This window comes from Staurois parvus, unplaced genomic scaffold, assembly GCF_062004578.1.
Source record: "Staurois parvus isolate SC_StPar_1 unplaced genomic scaffold, SC_StPar_1.0 ptg000775l, whole genome shotgun sequence".
NCBI lineage: Eukaryota > Metazoa > Chordata > Amphibia > Anura > Ranidae > Staurois > Staurois parvus.
This window is the reverse complement of record NW_028318571.1, coordinates 410,672-428,364: the sequence shown is the minus strand read 5'-3', so window position 1 is coordinate 428,364 and position 17,693 is coordinate 410,672. Positions and strand designations below refer to the sequence as shown.

General features: G+C 45.5%; 1 protein-coding gene across 1 annotated transcript; it reads right to left on the bottom strand.

Moving 5' to 3' along the window:
- Window positions 1-492: 492 nt before the first annotated feature.
- Window positions 493-16,019, bottom strand: LOC149444771 (uncharacterized). The gene is made up of 2 exons (XM_089654547.1): window positions 15,970-16,019; window positions 493-3,230 (listed from the first exon to the last, which is right to left on the bottom strand). Exons 1-2 carry the CDS (start codon window positions 15,998-16,000, stop codon window positions 1,696-1,698), a joined length of 1,566 nt encoding a protein of 521 aa, XP_089510673.1. The 5' UTR covers window positions 16,001-16,019; the 3' UTR covers window positions 493-1,695.
- Between the last annotated feature and the right edge of the window lie 1,674 nt (window positions 16,020-17,693).

Sequence of the window (17,693 nt, the reverse complement as noted above, 5' to 3'; positions counted from 1 at the left end):
ATATATGTGTATGTACTTTGGGAAAGTACTTAAAGGACATTGGATGTCCAGAAAATACATATATGCATGTTCTTTTGGAAAGTACTTAAAGGACATTAGATGTCCAGGAAATATTGATATTGCCGGCAGATATATACTTTTGGAAAGTATTATAAGGACATTGGATGTCCAGGGACATTGGATGTCTAGGAAAAAAGAAAATATTGACACTGGTGGGTTTGGGCTGCCAAAATTCTGTTGCTTATCTTTCCTTTGCGTAAAGTAAGATAATTTGTGTGACAACTGTCTTGGAAAGTCGCTTTAACGAATTTCTCCTTACCGTGAGTACTCGCAGTTGGATGAGCAGAAATCCCCCATAAAGCTGTGCGAATCTCGCTTACCACGACTGCAGCTAAACTACACGATTCCTGCCCATCCAAATGGGTTAGCTCTGTTGAAATGTGGGTGATTGGAGCTCCGTTACCCTAGAATAATCACACGACACTCTAAGGCTGCTGTTGGAATTCACATAAGGGCAGTTTTCATTCTCCCCTTTGGTTTTATTACAAATACACACACGCCCCCCCCACATGAATAAGGTCAAACCCCTCCCACAGAACAATGCAATGGGGAGTGCCTATACACAGGATGTACATTCCGATTGGAGCATAGCCTTTCCTATTATCTATCACTGGTCCTCCCCCATGAGCCTTCTGAGGTCAGCAGACTTCCTCCCCTTCCCCCCATGAGCCTTCTAAGGTCAGCAGACTTCCTCCCCTTTCCCCTATGAGCCCTCTATGGAGAGCATATTTCCCAGCTCCTAGCAGTATGTTCATTCTCTGTACAAGCATCCCCTAGGAACATCAGTCTGTACCTGGATGGGCCCGATACAATCTTTATTAAAACACATCCATCCAAGATACAGTTCAGGTCGGTAATGGGTTGTAAGATATGCATAAGCCTACACACGGCGTTCGTACCGCTTGGCGCCTTGCGTTATGAAGTCCATGTGGTACTATGCCGCTGATATGTGGATACAGGCCCGCGGTCTACTGCCAGCGGCATTCGCATTGAATGCTGTGGTGGTATACACGCCGGTCTATAAGCGCAGATCCGCCATCTCATCCATTACCGAGCTGAGTACTGTAATACATACATTGTACATGCGCATGGCCCAATTGCAGCCTTCAGAGTTTTAATTAAGCCACACGAGAGACATATGAATAACACTCATATATGACACATTTAAAGTTCAACCAACAAAACAAAATTTCCATGACATTCCCTCCTGTTTTATCATATTCTCCTTGTGTCCCTTCTTGATCTTCTTCAGCTTGATGGGTGTAGTCTCAAAACCTCAAAGAGTTCCTGTAGTTGTCCCTGAGAATAAAGCTCCACGGGGTACCTGAAACAACAAGACCCGACGCAGACTCGACACAAACAGGCTTGATTGAAGCAATGATCCTCAAGAGCGTTGGAACTTTCACTACAGGAAGGCTCTTGCAAAAACCACAAACAGACTTGTGGTATGAATAAGGCTTGTGATCCCATGGTGGTCTGGGGAGATCCAGCAACAGATTCTCAAATTGCCCCTGCAGACGGGGCCACACAAGGCTGGTCTCGACCCAGACAGTTTTCCAAATCGCAGACACAAACCATGATGAGGCTTGAAGCTTGCTTGGAGGTCTTGGAGAATGTGGTCTTCAGGGAGATAAATTAGAGGGAAGCCAGGACGTAATCTGTAGAGAAGGTGGTTGGTTGGTGAGGTCTTCCTCCGATCAGTGGTTGGAGTGGGATCCCAGGAGCGGGCATGGAGATGTGGTCGTCTGCCCGAGCTTGGCTTACGCGGTCGATGAGGCAACAGGAACATCTCACCGCGGCATATAAGAGGCAGAGGAAAAAGAGAAGCATCAGGATATACACTCCCACTTCCTTCAACCAAGATCCGATGGAGAACAGGAAATCTCCTAATCCTCCCAAACCCTTGAACGGATTCCAACCCTCACTAGCTATAGCTCTAGCTTTTCCCTGTAGTTCACTAACTTTGTCCATATGGGCCTGGACCTTGTCATCGGTGTCTTCTATCCAAGTACAACAATCCTCTCCGATGAACTCACAGAACCCCCCTTTGGCGGCTAAAAGATAATCAAGGGCCATCTTCTCCTGAAGCACTAAAATTCCCATCTGCCGTTGTTCTTGGGCAATTTCTCTGACAGCCTCTACGGTCTCGTTAAACACACTATCCACGATGACAGAAAAATTGTTCAGGGGCTTCATAAGTTCTATTCCCCAACCTGTCCATGAGGGGAACCAAGCCCATGCTTGGTCGCCCTCAGAGAACAGCTCCCTGCGAACTCTCACTGCCATCCTTACCTTCTTGTGGACCATCAACTCTTCATGATCCATCACTACATAGGATGTGGGGACTAGCTTTATGAGGGCACACGAACCTTTCGCGTTCTGGGGAAATGTTCTATAGGCTGCCGAACCACACAGAAAATAGTATGGACCTGTCAGAGCAGAGCAGGAGGAGTTCCTCATTCGGCCTCTGGCACTGAGCAACAGTTGCACAGACTGGGGGATTGCTCCCTCAGTCTGCACATCACATCCTTCCTTCCAACACACGTGGTCTGGTCGGTCAGTGTGGTTACTCAGAAGGGAAGTCTGGTTAGTCAGATTGACAGTTATACCTCCCTCACAGGTGGTAGTCCCAACAAACTTGTTACCTGTGCCAAAGCTGATGTTAAAGCACACCTGAGGGCTGCCTAGCTGCCCAGTTACCCGTAATGGACTGGTGAGGGCCCTACAGGAGCTAGAGCTAAAACTGATGTTACCTGTTAAAAATGTGTCATTAAGTTCTACCGACAGATGTCTACGTGGGGGCTGACCAGGGGTCCCTTGCTTTTTCATGCCGACGCGGATGTCATATAGGGCATGAACAGCGGCCATTGCGGACATGTGATGACTGGGTGGGGGCTTAGAGCATACCCAACAGTTGGTTTTGTTGGCGGTTCTGGCTAAACGCAGATGCATTTTAAATAAAAGGTTGGGGTATCTGCCGTCTTTCCCTCCGTTCACACACATGTAAGACATACAAACAAAAAGAAAAAGGAAAATGACACCCCTCATTCTCTGGTGTAGCTGAAAAGCTTCTTGCAGTGGCTTGCGTGCACCCAGTTGTCTCGTCCCTCGAGCTTGAGTGAGGTAGGTGTCGTCAGCTGGACTTGGTATGGTCCGGACGATCCAATCACCTGGCTCAATAGAAAGAACACCTGTTATTGCATTTGGATCGGGGAGCGATTCGCGAACCCGATGGTGTATCTTCTGCAGCTCCCGTTGCAGAGATTGCACGTAACCTGTAAGCTGTGAATGCAAAGACGACAACTGTTGAGGAAAGTACAACCCTGTTTTGGGAGGTCCCCCAAACAACACCTCGTAGGGTGACAGCCCATGTGGTTGCCGAGTGGCATTTCGGATGGAATAGGGGGCAATGGGGGGACACTCAGGCCAAGGTTTTTGGGTATCGGCCATGATGTTGGAGATCCTGTTTTTAAGGATTCCGTTAAGACGTTCAACCTTACCGCTACTCTCGGGGTGATATGGGGTGTCGCCGCCGCTGACTCCAGTTCCACCAAAGAAATGCAGTCGTGTCCTTTGGAAGAGAGGTTAGTAGTGGACAAAGAAGACATGTTAGCAGAAGAGGTGTTAGTATTGTTAGTCGGGTTGCAAAATTCAGCACTGTCATTGCTGTCCTCCCCCCCTTCTCATCTTCCGACACAGGAAGAAGAGAAGCTGGGTTAAGAATAGTGCATCGTTTGATAGTGAGGTTAGTAGGGGTTAGGAGGGCTTTCCCCTGAGAGGGGTACCTTGCCTTGGATGTCCTGTTTTCGCAAGACCGTTCTTGTTGCACTGGTGTCGGGGAGGCAAGGGAGGGGATATTTTAATTCCTCTAGAAAAAGATGGATCTGGGCCGACACCGATTTGCCAACTTCCTATGAGAATTCATAGGAGTTACTTACCATGGTGGTCACTGGGGTGGAGGACTCATCAGGAATGAACTGCCACCGACCTTTAGGTAATTGGGGACAGCTCCTCCTCATGTGCCCTGTTTGGTGGCACTGGAAGCACCTGGGTGGGGGCCTATCCTTCCTGTGACCCAGATCCCTTGGTTTTCCGTGTGGGGTCTGGGACATAAGAACTTTGGTCTTGTCCTGTTTTCTTCTATCCATTTCCCTCTCTATTGCCGCAAGAGTGGAAAGGATAGCAGGGATAGACATCTCATTATATTCGGGTCGGGCCAGAACCAGCCTTTCCCGAATTTTAATATTGATGCCTTCCAAAAATTTGGCCCGCAACAGAATGTGCGTCGCGGTCACCTTTACCCCTTCAGTTGGAGTATCAGGTCCAACTTCCAGATCCGCATCCAGTGCCGTCTGCTTGAGACGGCGCCAGAATCAGGTGCTTTCCTCATTAGGACCCTGGGTGAGCTTCATCATGTCCGTAGTAGGGGTAGCACCATACATTTCTGGAAGCTTTGCCTTTAGCTGTGTACAGAACTCTTTGCCCCCTGAAGTCATCTCCTCATGAGTGGCTATAGAGCACCCTGCAATCACTGCACTGGCCACTTCCATGCCCACCTTCGCCCGCAGGATCTGTGCACAATCTGACCCGCTCCTACCATAGCTGAACTGGTTTTTGTCCAAACATTCGAGCAAATCCTCTCGGATTGACTCGATACTCCGGGAGCTCAGCCAGAATAGTGCGGATCTCTGCCGGGGTGAAGGGGACATGCCAAACTACCCGTTCCCCTAAAGTCCACTCCCCCTGTGCATTGGGAGGACCTTCAAATTGCTGCACCCTGACTGGATAGGCCTCGGTCCGGGAAGAGTGCAAGGGCTGGCCCAGCTTCATCGGTGGGCTTAGATTAACCACCTCGCTTACTGCACCTTCAGGTTTGAGGTCCCTCAGATCAGGGTATAGCTGGGGAGCAGGGGTCTGATCAGTGGTTCGTAGCGCTTTGATGCAATCCGCCCTGTTTCTTAACCGGGTGTCTATTCCCCTTGATTCACAAATAGTCTGCAAATCGGTTGTTGAGAAGGCTTCATAGTTGGAAACAGAAGGAGCTGGGGTGAAGCAGGGAGAAGGGAGAGGTAGAGGCTGAGGCATAGATACAGAAGACACGGAAAGTACGTCAAGAGTGACGTCACTAACAGAAGAGACAGGTGCAGTTATACTTATCTCAGCCACTGTTGGTTGTTCGGGAACCCCAGCAGACCCTGATCCTGCCTGCCTTAGTAGAGTCAGCCCTGAAAGAGCTTCCTCCACCTCTGACACTGGATCCTCCTGTTTTATTCCCTCTGGAGGCCAGGTATACATCACCTGGTTCTTCCGGACAGACACCAGTTTATGTATGCCCTGCTTCCCTAATTGGATTGACCTGTGAAGCCATAGCTGTGCGATCTCTAGTTCTGACGCCTGCATCCGTGGTTTAAATTCAGAGATGAATTTTTCCCACCTCCATGCGTCAAATGTACCTTCCTGGGGAATTTCCCATCTGGTACCCTTCGACCATTTATTCCACCTTTTGAGGGGTTCTGTAGACTTCCCCCCCAAACTCACCTTCATCAGTTGTGCAGCTGTCCTTACCCTGAAGAGGGCTGGTTCCCCCTCTCTCTTCATGGACTGACTACTGCCCATCGTGACTAGTCACTGGTATATATCCCGCGTCCGGGTACCTGTTTACCCCCTGGAGCACTCGGTGGGATCCTACCGAGAGGCCTGATTCCACCACTTTCCCAGCACAGCGTAATTTATGTGATACTTATCTATCACCCGAAGCGCATCAAGTGGCGGTCAGACTGAGAGCACACCTCCCACTCCCACAGCGCAATTTATGTGATCCTGACCACCCGAAGTGTTAGTGGTAACCAGGCTAAGCGTTACACTTCCCTGGACCGCCCACTCGCACAGCGTAATTTATGTGGTTCTCATCACCCACTGTGTTTGGCAGGCCACACCGCACAATGATGAAAGTGGCTTTTCTCTCCCTGCACACAGTAGCTAACACAAGTCAAAACAAAAAGAGGGGTTCTTGGATGTTACTTAGGGGTCACTGGTTGGCCGGAAACCTGCTAACTGACCTTTAGGAAATTTGTGTAAAGAAAAAAAAACTTTCCTAATACACACAGAAAAAACCCTTTTCAACCTGAAAAACTGTTAAAAAGGACAAAGTGGATCCTTATGAAAAACACGGGATATTTCGCAGTAAAACAATTAAAAGGAGTTAAACCGAAAAACTGCGCCAAAAGTAACCTTGTTGCTGACGCAAAAATCACTCATACCAGCACCGCTAAACGATCTGTACTACACCTGTGATCTTCACTGCAACATCCTAAAACCGTTTACACAAAAAGTCTGCTGGACGCGAAACACGTGACGCAGCAGCTTAAAACAAACCCGCTTTACAATAAGGAACTACTTTTAACAGGAAAAACACAAGAAAAACATAATCACTATACAAGAAATCTATGTGCAAAAACCCAGACTTCACCGCGCTCACTAAATGTGGAACACGTGAGGGAAAAACTCGCTTAACACACTTTAAATTGGCCGGCAATACGCAAATTTAAAGCTAAAAGCAAACAACTTAAACTGTAAAAATTTGGATTAAAAACACAAAATGGGTCAAATGCATATAAGAAACTTCATGCACATTGCATAGAGATTACTGCACATGTGGTAGTCAACAAAATGGCCACCAGAGAAACCACATGTGGTAGTCAACAAAATGGCCACCAACAGGGGAGCACATGGGAACACTAGCCTCAAACTTGCCTCTAACCTCTTACATAAAACAGACTTTTGGACAGAACATACACTGGACAATTACACAACAATATACAGCACACATACAACACAATTTGGTACAATCACAGAACGGACATAAAACACCAACATATCACACGAACATGCACATGTAACAGAAAGGACCCCCTGCTGCATGCTTGCTGGGAGCAGTAGTACCGACAAAACACAGCACAGACTATATACACACAAAGATCTTACAACAATTAACGATTAACCTAAACCTTTCAGCACTGTAATAATTACCTCACGTGGAGGGGGGTAGAGCAATCACCACAGTACCTACAACCCACAAATACTTACCTAACACTGCAACAACTTTTACCCACTAAAACATATACCCGTTTAATTTTTGGTTGGAAGATTTTTAAACTTGACCAAATCCAGCCAACCAAACCCACCCCTCTGCTGCTCTCAGCAGAGACAAACCCTCGTCTTTCACCCACAGATCAAGATTTTAGGACAAAGGTCCTTGCTAAGCGGTAATTCTTGTTAGCTAACAGAGAGCGAAATCAGCCACACGAACACGCAAAAAGCGATCCACTTAATGGCAGAGAGACCTGAAATGTGCCGGCATACTTTTTGCTAGTTCATGATGGCTCATTCCCCCCTCGTGCTCGGTTAGCTATCCCAGAATACGCGTTAGTATCCACCAGGCTCGCCAAACTGTCTTGGAAATTCGCTTTAACGAATTTCTCCTTACCGTGAGTACTCGCAGTTGGATGCGCAGAAATCCCCCATAAAGCTGTGCGAATCTCGCTTACCACGACTGCAGCTAAACTACACGATTCCTGCCCATCCAAATGGGTTAGCTCTGTTGAAATGTGGGTGATTGGAGCTCCGTTACCCTAGAATAATCACACGACACTCTAAGGCTGCTGTTGGAATTCACATAAGGGCAGTTTTCATTCTCCCCTTTGGTTTTATTACAAATACACACACGCCCCCCCACATGAATAAGGTCAAACCCCTCCCACAGAACAATGCAATGGGGAGTGCCTATACACAGGATGTACATTCCGATTGGAGCATAGCCTTTCCTATTATCTATCACTGGTCCTCCCCCATGAGCCTTCTGAGGTCAGCAGACTTCCTCCCCTTCCCCCCATGAGCCTTCTGAGGTCAGCAGACTTCCTCCCCTTCCCCCCATGAGTCCTCTATGGAGAGCATATTTCCCAGCTCCTAGCAGTATGTTCATTCTCTGTACAAGCATCCCCTAGGAACATCAGTCTGTACCTGGATGGGCCCGATACGATCTTTATTAAAACACATCCATCCAAGATACAGTTCAGGTCGGTAATGGGTTGTAAGATATGCATAAGCCTACACACGGAGTTCGTACCGCTTGGCGCCTTGCGTTATGAAGTCCATGTGGTACTATGCTGCTGATATGTGGATACAGGCCCGCGGTCTACTGCCAGCGGCATTCACATCGAATGCCGTGGTGGTATACACGCCGGTCTATAAGCGCAGATCCGCCATCTCATCCATTACCGAGCTGAGTACTGTAATACATACATTGTACATGCGCATGGCCCAATTGCAGCCTTCAGAGCTTTAATTAAGCCACACGAGAGACATATGAATAACACTCATATATGACACATTTAAAGTTCAACCAACAATACAAAATTTCCATGACACACCGATGTCCAGGTGGTAAGTGTATAGACCGGTAGTTACGAATTAAATGTTTTGCAAATGACTTGTCCTGAATGTGTATGCGGACTATTTTTAGTCATCGTATTCCTGGAGGTTACCTTGTGAGTAAGGTAGAAAAAGGATATAAGTATAAATTAGGCAGAAGACTTTTTTTTATCAAGGCACTTCTAAAATACAGATAGGGTAAAGTTACATTGTCCAGTAGAATTTCAAGAGGGACTTACAGTGGAAGAAGTTAAAAGACAGGTTAGAGACAAAGGATATTATTATATAGAGTGTCCTTTTCAGGATATAGAGTAGAAAAAGTTGTGTACTCTCTCTCTCTCTGTCTTTCTATATTCTTTGTGATAAGAGTGATAATTTGTCACAGATCACTCGACCCGAGAAGGTATACAAGTGACTAGATTTATGTTTTAGGAAGACGCATCTGAGGGAAACTCAGTTGACATTCAAGCACTGTGGATCACTTTCATTTTCCTTTTTTTTTAATCCTATACATTTTTTTTTTAAATAGATAAAATAGAACAAAAGAGTAAAAATACACCTTGTCCGGAACAGGGGAACTTATGTAAAGACTTCATAGCTCGGATTTGTGGGACTGATTATTACCTAATAAATCCGTGGATAGACAATCTAGCAGGGTGAACTGAAGCAATGGGAAGTTCAAGTCTGTTCCCGAGAACAGGAGATAATGACACTTTTCATATGGATATGATAAAAGGCCCTAGCTCCGGACCGGCAGAACCAGACACAAGGTGGTGACACAGACCAAGTAATATCCATTTCTCACTGTAGGTGACACGCTAATAATCATTAAATGTTTGGAAGTAGAGGATATTGACCGTATCAATAAACACTGCCCCAAGCCCACTACTACACCGGGAAAAATATTAGCATATTTAAAGAAGGCATGTAAAAACAGGAATTTTACACAGGAAGAAATTAGACTGATTATTGACTCACTAGTTGATACCACCCAGTGGTGCCTGAAGTGTCATCTCTTTTTCCAGCCATACCGTCTGATGCTGAATGTTTTTCAGTAATTGACTTAGCAAATGCATTTTTAGCGTCCCTGTTGACGCAGAGACACAGCCCATTTTTGGTTTAACCGCCAGATGACCTGGTGTAAAATGTTACAGGGTTTTTGTAGATTTTCCTGTAGTCTATTCAATTGTCCTCCAGGCCCCTCTGAGGGGGTGGACACTGGACCATGGATCAGTCCTGCTGCAGTACGCGGATGACATCTGCCTCTGCAGTCCCACTAAGGGGGCTGGCCTGAGGGATGGGAAGTGTTTGTTGAAATGTCTTTTTGAAAGTGGACACAAAGGGGTTTATTTACTAAAGCTGGAGAGTCCAAAATCAGACTCCCTTCTGCATAGAAACCAATCAGCTTCTAACCTCAGCTTGTTCAATGAAGCTTTGGCAATGAAACCTGGAAGCTGATTGGTTTCTATGCAGAAGGGAGTCTGATTGTGGACTCTCCAGCTTTAGTAAATAAACCCCAAAGTGTCAAAGAGGGGACTACAATGGTGTAAAACAAGTGTTGAATATCTGGGTTTTGTGCTTACAAAGGGGGAATGGAAAGTCAGTCCAAAGAGAGCTGTGGCTCTCCTGAATCTTGCCCACCCACAAACCAAGAAAGACATGCTCTCCTTTCTTGGAGCCATTGGTTACTGTCGCCAGTGAATACCTGACTGTTCCTATTATAACAACTTGTTGAGACAAGCCACAACCCAGGAAATGTCAGAAATTGTTAAATGGTCAGATGACATGGTTGATGCATATGTGTATTTGAAAAATGCAATGGTAACCGCCCCTGGCCTTGGCCTTCCTGACTATGTAAAAATGTTTCATGTGTATGCAAGGGACAATTGTAAGACCATGGCCGGTGTACTCGCCCAGGAACACGGAGGCAGACTTCGCCCTGTAGTTTTTTTCTCAAAAATGGTGCCAGTTCAGGTCCAAGGCATACCTGCGTGTCTCAAACCGTTAGCATCTTGCGCTAAGGCTGTGGAGATGTCCATGTCATTCATCTTAGAACACCCTACGACATTACACACTACACATAATGTAGCTATTTTGCTAAAAAATATACACACTCAGCATATGTCCTCCCAGAGGCCGAGCGGCTATGAGGTCATTCTTTTGTCCAATCCTAATTTTATCATCAAATATGCGTCAGCCACCTCAGGCCCTGCTCCCATTTTTAATGCTCTGTTAGGATTAAAGGGGGAGGATTTAGTAAAAGATGAGAAAGGTTTCTTTCTCAAAGAGGGGAAGCCATGCATCCCTGCAGGCAGTGCTCCCCTATTCATAGAACAATACCACGGAGTAGGACACAGGGGCTGGAAAAAACACCTGTGAAGTTTTATTACAAGATTTTTATATCACAGGTCTCCCCAAATTAGTGAAGGCTTTTGTATCCAGATGCATTGTTTGTATCCGTAATAATCCAGACATCTCAAATAAGTCAAAGCATGAACATCTACAATACCCTACCACTCTTTTTACACACTTTCAAGTTGATTTTACACACATACCAAAGATAGGAAAGAAGCAAGAATATTTTTTGGTAATTTTAGATGTGTTTCCTAAGTGGGTAGAAGGTTTCAAGACTACAAAGGAAGATGCCCAGACAGTTGTCCGTATTTTCACACAGGAAATTAATCCTAGATGGGGGTGCCCTCTATAGATCAGTTCAAACAATGGCCCAGCTTTTGTATTTAAAGTATGTCAGGCCCTGGTAAAAGCCCTTAGGATAGAATGGAAATTTCATATTTTTTATTATCCACAAAGTTCAGAAATAGTAGAAAGGATGAACAGGACCATAAAGAACAAACTAAGGAAAGCAACTGAGAACACTTTTGCAAATTGGACAAAGATGCTCCCTGTTATCCTTGCAGAGATTAGAATGACACCTAGCAAAACCACAGGATATTCACCTTTTGAAACTCTAATAGGAAGACCATTCCCTACTGTCATGGAAATTTTCTATTACAGGTTGAACTTTAAATGTGTCATATATTAGTATTATTCATATGTCTGTCGTGTGGCTTAATTAAAGCTCTGAAGGCTGCAATTAGGCCATGCGCATTTACAATGTCTATATTACAGTACTCAGCTCGGTAATGGATGAGATGGCAGATCTGCGCTTATAGACCTGCGTGTATACCACCACGGCATTTGATGCGAATGCCGCCGGCGGTAGGCTGCGGGCCTGTATCCACATATCAGCAGCATAGTACCACATGAACTTCGTATGGCCAGGCGCCGGGCAGTGCGAACTCCGCGTGTAGGCTCATGTATATCTCTACAAGCCGCTACCGACCTGAACTGTGTCTGGATGGATGTGTTTTAATAAAGATCGTATTGGGCCCATTCAGATACAGACTGACACTGTTTAATCTAGGGGATGCCTGTACAGACAATGAACATACTGCTAGGAGCTGATAGCATGTAAATGATGGGACCAGGGGGAGGGGGAGGACTGGTTTAACTGGTTTTCAGTATAGATAAGAGGAAACGTTACACTCCAAGCAGGATGTACATTCTCGTGTATGGACATTCCTTATACATTGTTCTGTGGGAGGGGATTGACCTGACCCCCGTGCAGGGGGGGCGTGTGTGTTTTTTTTGTAAAAGAATAAAACAAGAGTCTGGGGTTAGAGCCAGACAGAGTGAATTCCAACTCCAACCTGGGAGTGTCATCTGATTATTCCTGGGTCACGGGAGCTCCATTTTTCCCCACATCTCAAAAGAGCTAAAAACCTTTGCACACCAGTTGGAAGCGCAGGAATCGTAGAGCTAAGCTGCAGTCGCGGTAAGTGGAGGGCGTAATATGGCTGCAGCGAAATTCGCACAGCTTTATGGGGGATTACTGCGCATCCAACTGCGGGTACTCACGGTAAGGAAAAATTCGTTGAAAGCGAATTTCCAAGACACTACCCCGTGTGCTAGATCACCTTTAACCCTGGAGGCAGGAGATTTGAATCAGATCAGGGAAGAGTATGTCCATAAATTGATTGAAACTTTGGATATAGTTGAAAGAAACGTTGCTCGCACCTCTCCTTTTTCTTCACAGGTACCAATGCACCCATTTCAGGTCGGGGATCACATGGTGGTTAAACAACTAGCCCAGAACAGAAGATCCGGATACCCATTTGGACCAGAGTGATCGCAGTGACTAGGACCGCTGTCCTAGTAGAAGGTCAGCAAGCCTGGATCCATGCCAGCTGGGTGAAAAGAGTTAAGGTGGCCAAAGACACACTAAGACCAAAAAAAAAAACAATATACCAGCACAGAAACCACAGGTTGCTACTACCAGAAAGGGGAAAATTACTTCATTGTGATTCAACTCTTCCAACACCCATGTTGCTACCTTTTCCTTCACCTATGGAGACCTCACAGAAAGAGGAAATAAAGAGAATAGCAGGAAAAGGGCGCACAAGAGGGAGGGAATAGGTTATATCTGAGTAACTGTGATTATTGGGGAACAGTGGAATAGAACATAGGAACTGACTGGGGATACAAACCTGGCACGGCCATAAATAAGAAGGACAAGAACGGAAAATCCCTCATAAATAGAATGACTCTTACCAAGACCAATGCTAAATATATGCTTACCATAGAAAATTCCAGCCCTAGTGATTCGGGAATGTATGTATTTGGGTTATACTGAGGAGGGGGTATATCGAGCACAAGGGGGAAATTTAAAATACAAGACAAGTATAATAACAATGATTAAAATCCCCTGAAGCCACACATCAGTACTTTTAGGGATATGATTGCCATCCCTGATCCTTCTTTTGAAGATACCGTGGCAGCGGAGACAGGATTTTTAGATGTAAATCTTTGGTTAGAATGGATGAGGTACAGTGCACTGCAGCACAAGTCTAATTGTTATGTCTGTGGGGCAGCCAGACCCCATGTGGGAACAGTGCCACTAAACCTTCCTGAAGATGTTGAAGAATGTTTTCTAAGTTTTTTTAAAATGCTTCCTGTGAAACCTGGAAAGCTAAGTATCCCATAATCACCCAAACCCCCAAACCAGGCAAAGGCTTGCAAATTTACCCATGGAATTATACCTGCTATAGAGGAGTGGCAAGAAAGAAAAGTTTGGGAAATTTTACAAAAGGTTTTTGTCACACATACAGCAATATTTCATCTAGGCTTTTACAGAATCACAATCTTTAGGTGATATCTACTGGATTTGTAGTGATGGTAAAATCAGGTCTAGATTGGAGAAGGAGTGGTCTGGTGAATGTGCTTTGGCCAAAGCTATTATGCCCCTTTAGTGAAATTCCCTCTGAGATCCCTGGAGATATAGCAGGAGGCACCCAGAGGCACAAGAGGGAGGCCCCGATGGGTATTTTTGACCAACATGTTTATATAGACGCCATAGGGGTTCCAAGAGGGGTCCCGGATGAGTTTAAAGCTAGGGACCAGGTCAAAGCAGGTTTTGAGTCAATCATTCCAACCATCACCATCAACAAGAATGTTGATTGGAAAAATTATATATATTACAGTCAGCAGAGGTTTGTCAACTACACCAGGGACGCATTGAAGGGGATAGCGGAGCAGTTGGAGGCTGACTCCGCCATGACCTTCCAAAATTGTATGGCCTTAGATATGATGCTTGCAGAAAAGGGTGATGTGTGTGCAATGATAAAAGGAACAGGTACTTGCTGTACCTACATCCCAGACAACACTGGACCAAATGGCAAGGTCACTATGGCTATAAAAAAAACTGTCTGATCTGTCAAAAGAGTTGAAAAGGAATTCAGGGATCACTGACCCATGGGATCAGTATTTTGGGTGGCTCAAAGGATGGAAACAAGTATTAGCACAGATAGGAGTGATTATTGTAGTCACCCTGATACTCATAGCCCTGATAGTGTGTTGCTGTATAAAGAGGCTTATGAACAAAGGTATAGATATGACTATGTATGCAGAAGAGATCCAAGAACAAACTGCCCCACTGAACCCAAAACCTAAGGAGTACTACAGTTATCTAGCCAAATACAGAAAGAAGCAGAAAATGAACTATGTTGTATAAGGGGGAATAAAAATCATATATGTAAATAATGATTTAAGAGGGGATTGAAGGGAAATGTATGTCTTTTTGGTCTGTCATTTTGTTTCCCCTCACTCCATGTTGTTTCATGTATTCCATTTTGATTAATTGCTTTTATATTATACCCAGAATGAGTTAATGAAAATATGCTGTGTCAGTTATGTATTACAGAACTGTGTTCACACATTCTTTTGTTTCTTATCTTAGCTTAGCCTTGGAAGAGGCAGGGATAGTATCCAATTATTTCTTTGTACTAACAGCATTTGTTTCTACTATGATACAGTTAAAAGTTAACCACTTTTGCTCCATGGGAAAATCTAAATTGTTCACATACACAGCCTTGACAAGTATCCAGTAAAATTTCATTCTGTGATACAATATAAAGGGAGTATAATGAAATAAAAATTCAGATCGTTCTTTGGAAGCTGGTGTGTGTGGATTTCTTTCATCCAGAGAACGGTCTCTTGAGCGCAACGGGGAAACTGAAACCTACCAGTGGTCATTAGAAGCACAAATTCCTTTCAATACGGTCTCTACCGATGAAAGCAGAGGATGGAATGTGCTGTACTACATTCTCGTACACTCTAAGCTTAACATGGGCAGTCCACCCACCCGTCCATATGCCCTTCTCATCAAGCACTTTGCCCAAGGGACCCAACACCTCACCATACCTCTTCAACCAGACCATCAAGTCTGCAGGGGGAATGGATTCATTTCTAACTAAAATAGTTATCTTTTTAGTAAGAGGCTGCCACTGAAGGGGACAGACCCTCCCACTCCTTGGACCGTTTGTAGATATGATCATATCTCTCCCAAAATAAATCGAGACTTTCTGGTTTAACAAAGGATAAATCAAACTCAACAGACCTAACCGGGTTAATCAGGGCAAAAATATCTGCTACTTTGAATCCCATTCCTAGAATTTTATCTGCCACAGAGGCCCTGGTGGGGGGAGTACCACCCCCCGTCCACCTCAACTGAACTAGATTCCTCCTGACAAAGGAGCCCCCCACCATCACTGGCCGGGCACCCAAGGGAGGAACCTGCAGGGGGGCCCCCCTTTTACCACACCAAGAGCAGCCACATAACTAACTACAGGCTGTGCACCCCCTGACACCGCACCAGCATATGAGACCCCAGTAACCAGGGAACCCCTGGGAGCTACATTCCCCCCCACCACTAACTCCCACTTAGCAGCCTTAGCACTCCCAGGCAGCACATCCAACCCACCACCCAGAGAACCAGCATGGCCAACACACCAACAGCCGCTGACACACCTGCATCCCCCCTTACTGACTCAGGGGGGTCAGATACCGGTGCGGGGACTGTATCCCTACTAGCACCTGAAACACCAGCATTAGATAAACATTCAATTGATGCAGATACAATACCATCCTTAGCAGTCTTTAGATCCACGCTCATGGCCTTCACTGCAGGCAGACAGGGAGCTGACTCACCCTGCTCATCACACACCTGTGTGGAAACGCCTCCCTCTGCAGCCAGCCGGAGTCTGAACACAGTTTTTTCTTTAACCCTTTCCTTGGGCTTCCGAGGCGTACTATCCATCCCTTCTTCATCCGAAGATTCCTCACCAAATTTGAATTTCCTTCCCCCCAACGGGGACTCCAACTCACGGATGAACTGTAGGGTCCCCACACAATCATCTCAATACTCAGCCTCTGATTCCTGAGCCGCTTCACCAGGTGTAAGTAAACCAGATCCGCTCACCTCCAAAGCTGACGCCACTGACACTTCCACTTGCGGTAAAGATTTTCCAGCAAGCTGGCCAACATCTCCTTCAGCAACATCCATGGATTCCCCTGAGCGGCACAAGCATGCCTCAGCATCAGGTGCCTCAGCATTTTTCCTCATTGCCATGAACCTGGCTTCATTGGAAAATTTTTCTTTAAAGTTGACACTTGTTTCCTTCAAAGCTGCGACAAGCAACACTTGGTTCTTTACCTTCTCCTCCAAGCTGCTGACCTCCGGCTTGTGTAGAGGTCTTTTGCTACTCCAAGCCTTGTCACAAGCGACCTTTTTCTTCCTGAGATCCATCCTCAACTTTGGCCAGCTTCTCCTCCTCCTTTGCAATACGCAGCAGCTTGGCCTCGATCTTACTATGATAAACCGACAGTGGTTCTCCCTTCTTGGGGCCACCACCAAGGTCTTCAAATGATGGCACCACCGGAGCCGCACCATGGCTAATGCCATCCAAAGTCTTAGACAGACTTTTCCCGGGACCTCCACCCGGGCCTCCTCCTGGGCCTCCCCCAGGATCCTGATGATTCCTAGATTATAGCTGGGACTCTAGGTCCTGGCTTTGGGCCTACGCTTGGAGCTCAGCAGAGCACACTCCAGTGCAACCACACCCACCATCAGGAAAGGAGATTTTTTATTAAGTTGTTACTTGCAATCAGTAAACAAAATTATTTTATACAAAAATACAAAACTCACAATAAATAAACCAAACATATCGACTCAGATTATAAGCGGGAAACTTCCCCCCCAAAAAAATTACGGTTTATGAACAAGAAAACCATTTCAGTCTTTATGGCTTGTACTAATAGAAAGTTCATAACCTGCAAGAAAAACATGATAGCTTTACCAGCCAAGAAAAAACAAAACTTTAACACAGGAACAGGGCTTGCATCAATGGCCTATCATCAATATATGAAAGCAGAGAGAAAATCGGACTTTATGGCCCAAACCATCATGATTATAACATTTCAATGATTTTACATACAAACGACAATACTTACACGAGAGGGCCTTTATGGCCCAAACTCTAATACACACCATTCTTAAGCACAACCCCAAACTCCCTCAGCCCAGAGTCCTACTCACTCCGAACTCCTAAGCATAGCTTAGGGAAACCTTACATCCTACAAAACACCCAAGAAAAGGGTAAGAAACTTAGATCTTCAGTGAATGCAGTCTTTCATAAAAAAGAACCATACTTACCAAAATCTAAAGGAGTGATATAAGAGAAACAGAGACAGGGACCACCACCCGAGATCAACAGATGGCAGCAACCGACCCTGATGTTCCTCCATGCCTCCATCCAGGCCTTTTGCAGCCCCCTCTTTCTCTCAAGACCCTGAATCTTCCCAACCTC

What these genes read in the sequence shown, in the direction of transcription:
- LOC149444771 (XM_089654547.1), bottom strand. Translation starts at nt 16,000, where the DNA reads ATGAGCGTGGATCTAAAGACTGCTAAGGATG. An exon ending in TCTAAAGACTGCTAAGGATG is followed by an intron (nt 3,231 to 15,969) that starts GTATTGTATCTG and finishes CTATTGAGCCAG; the next exon opens with GTGATTGGATCGTCCGGACC.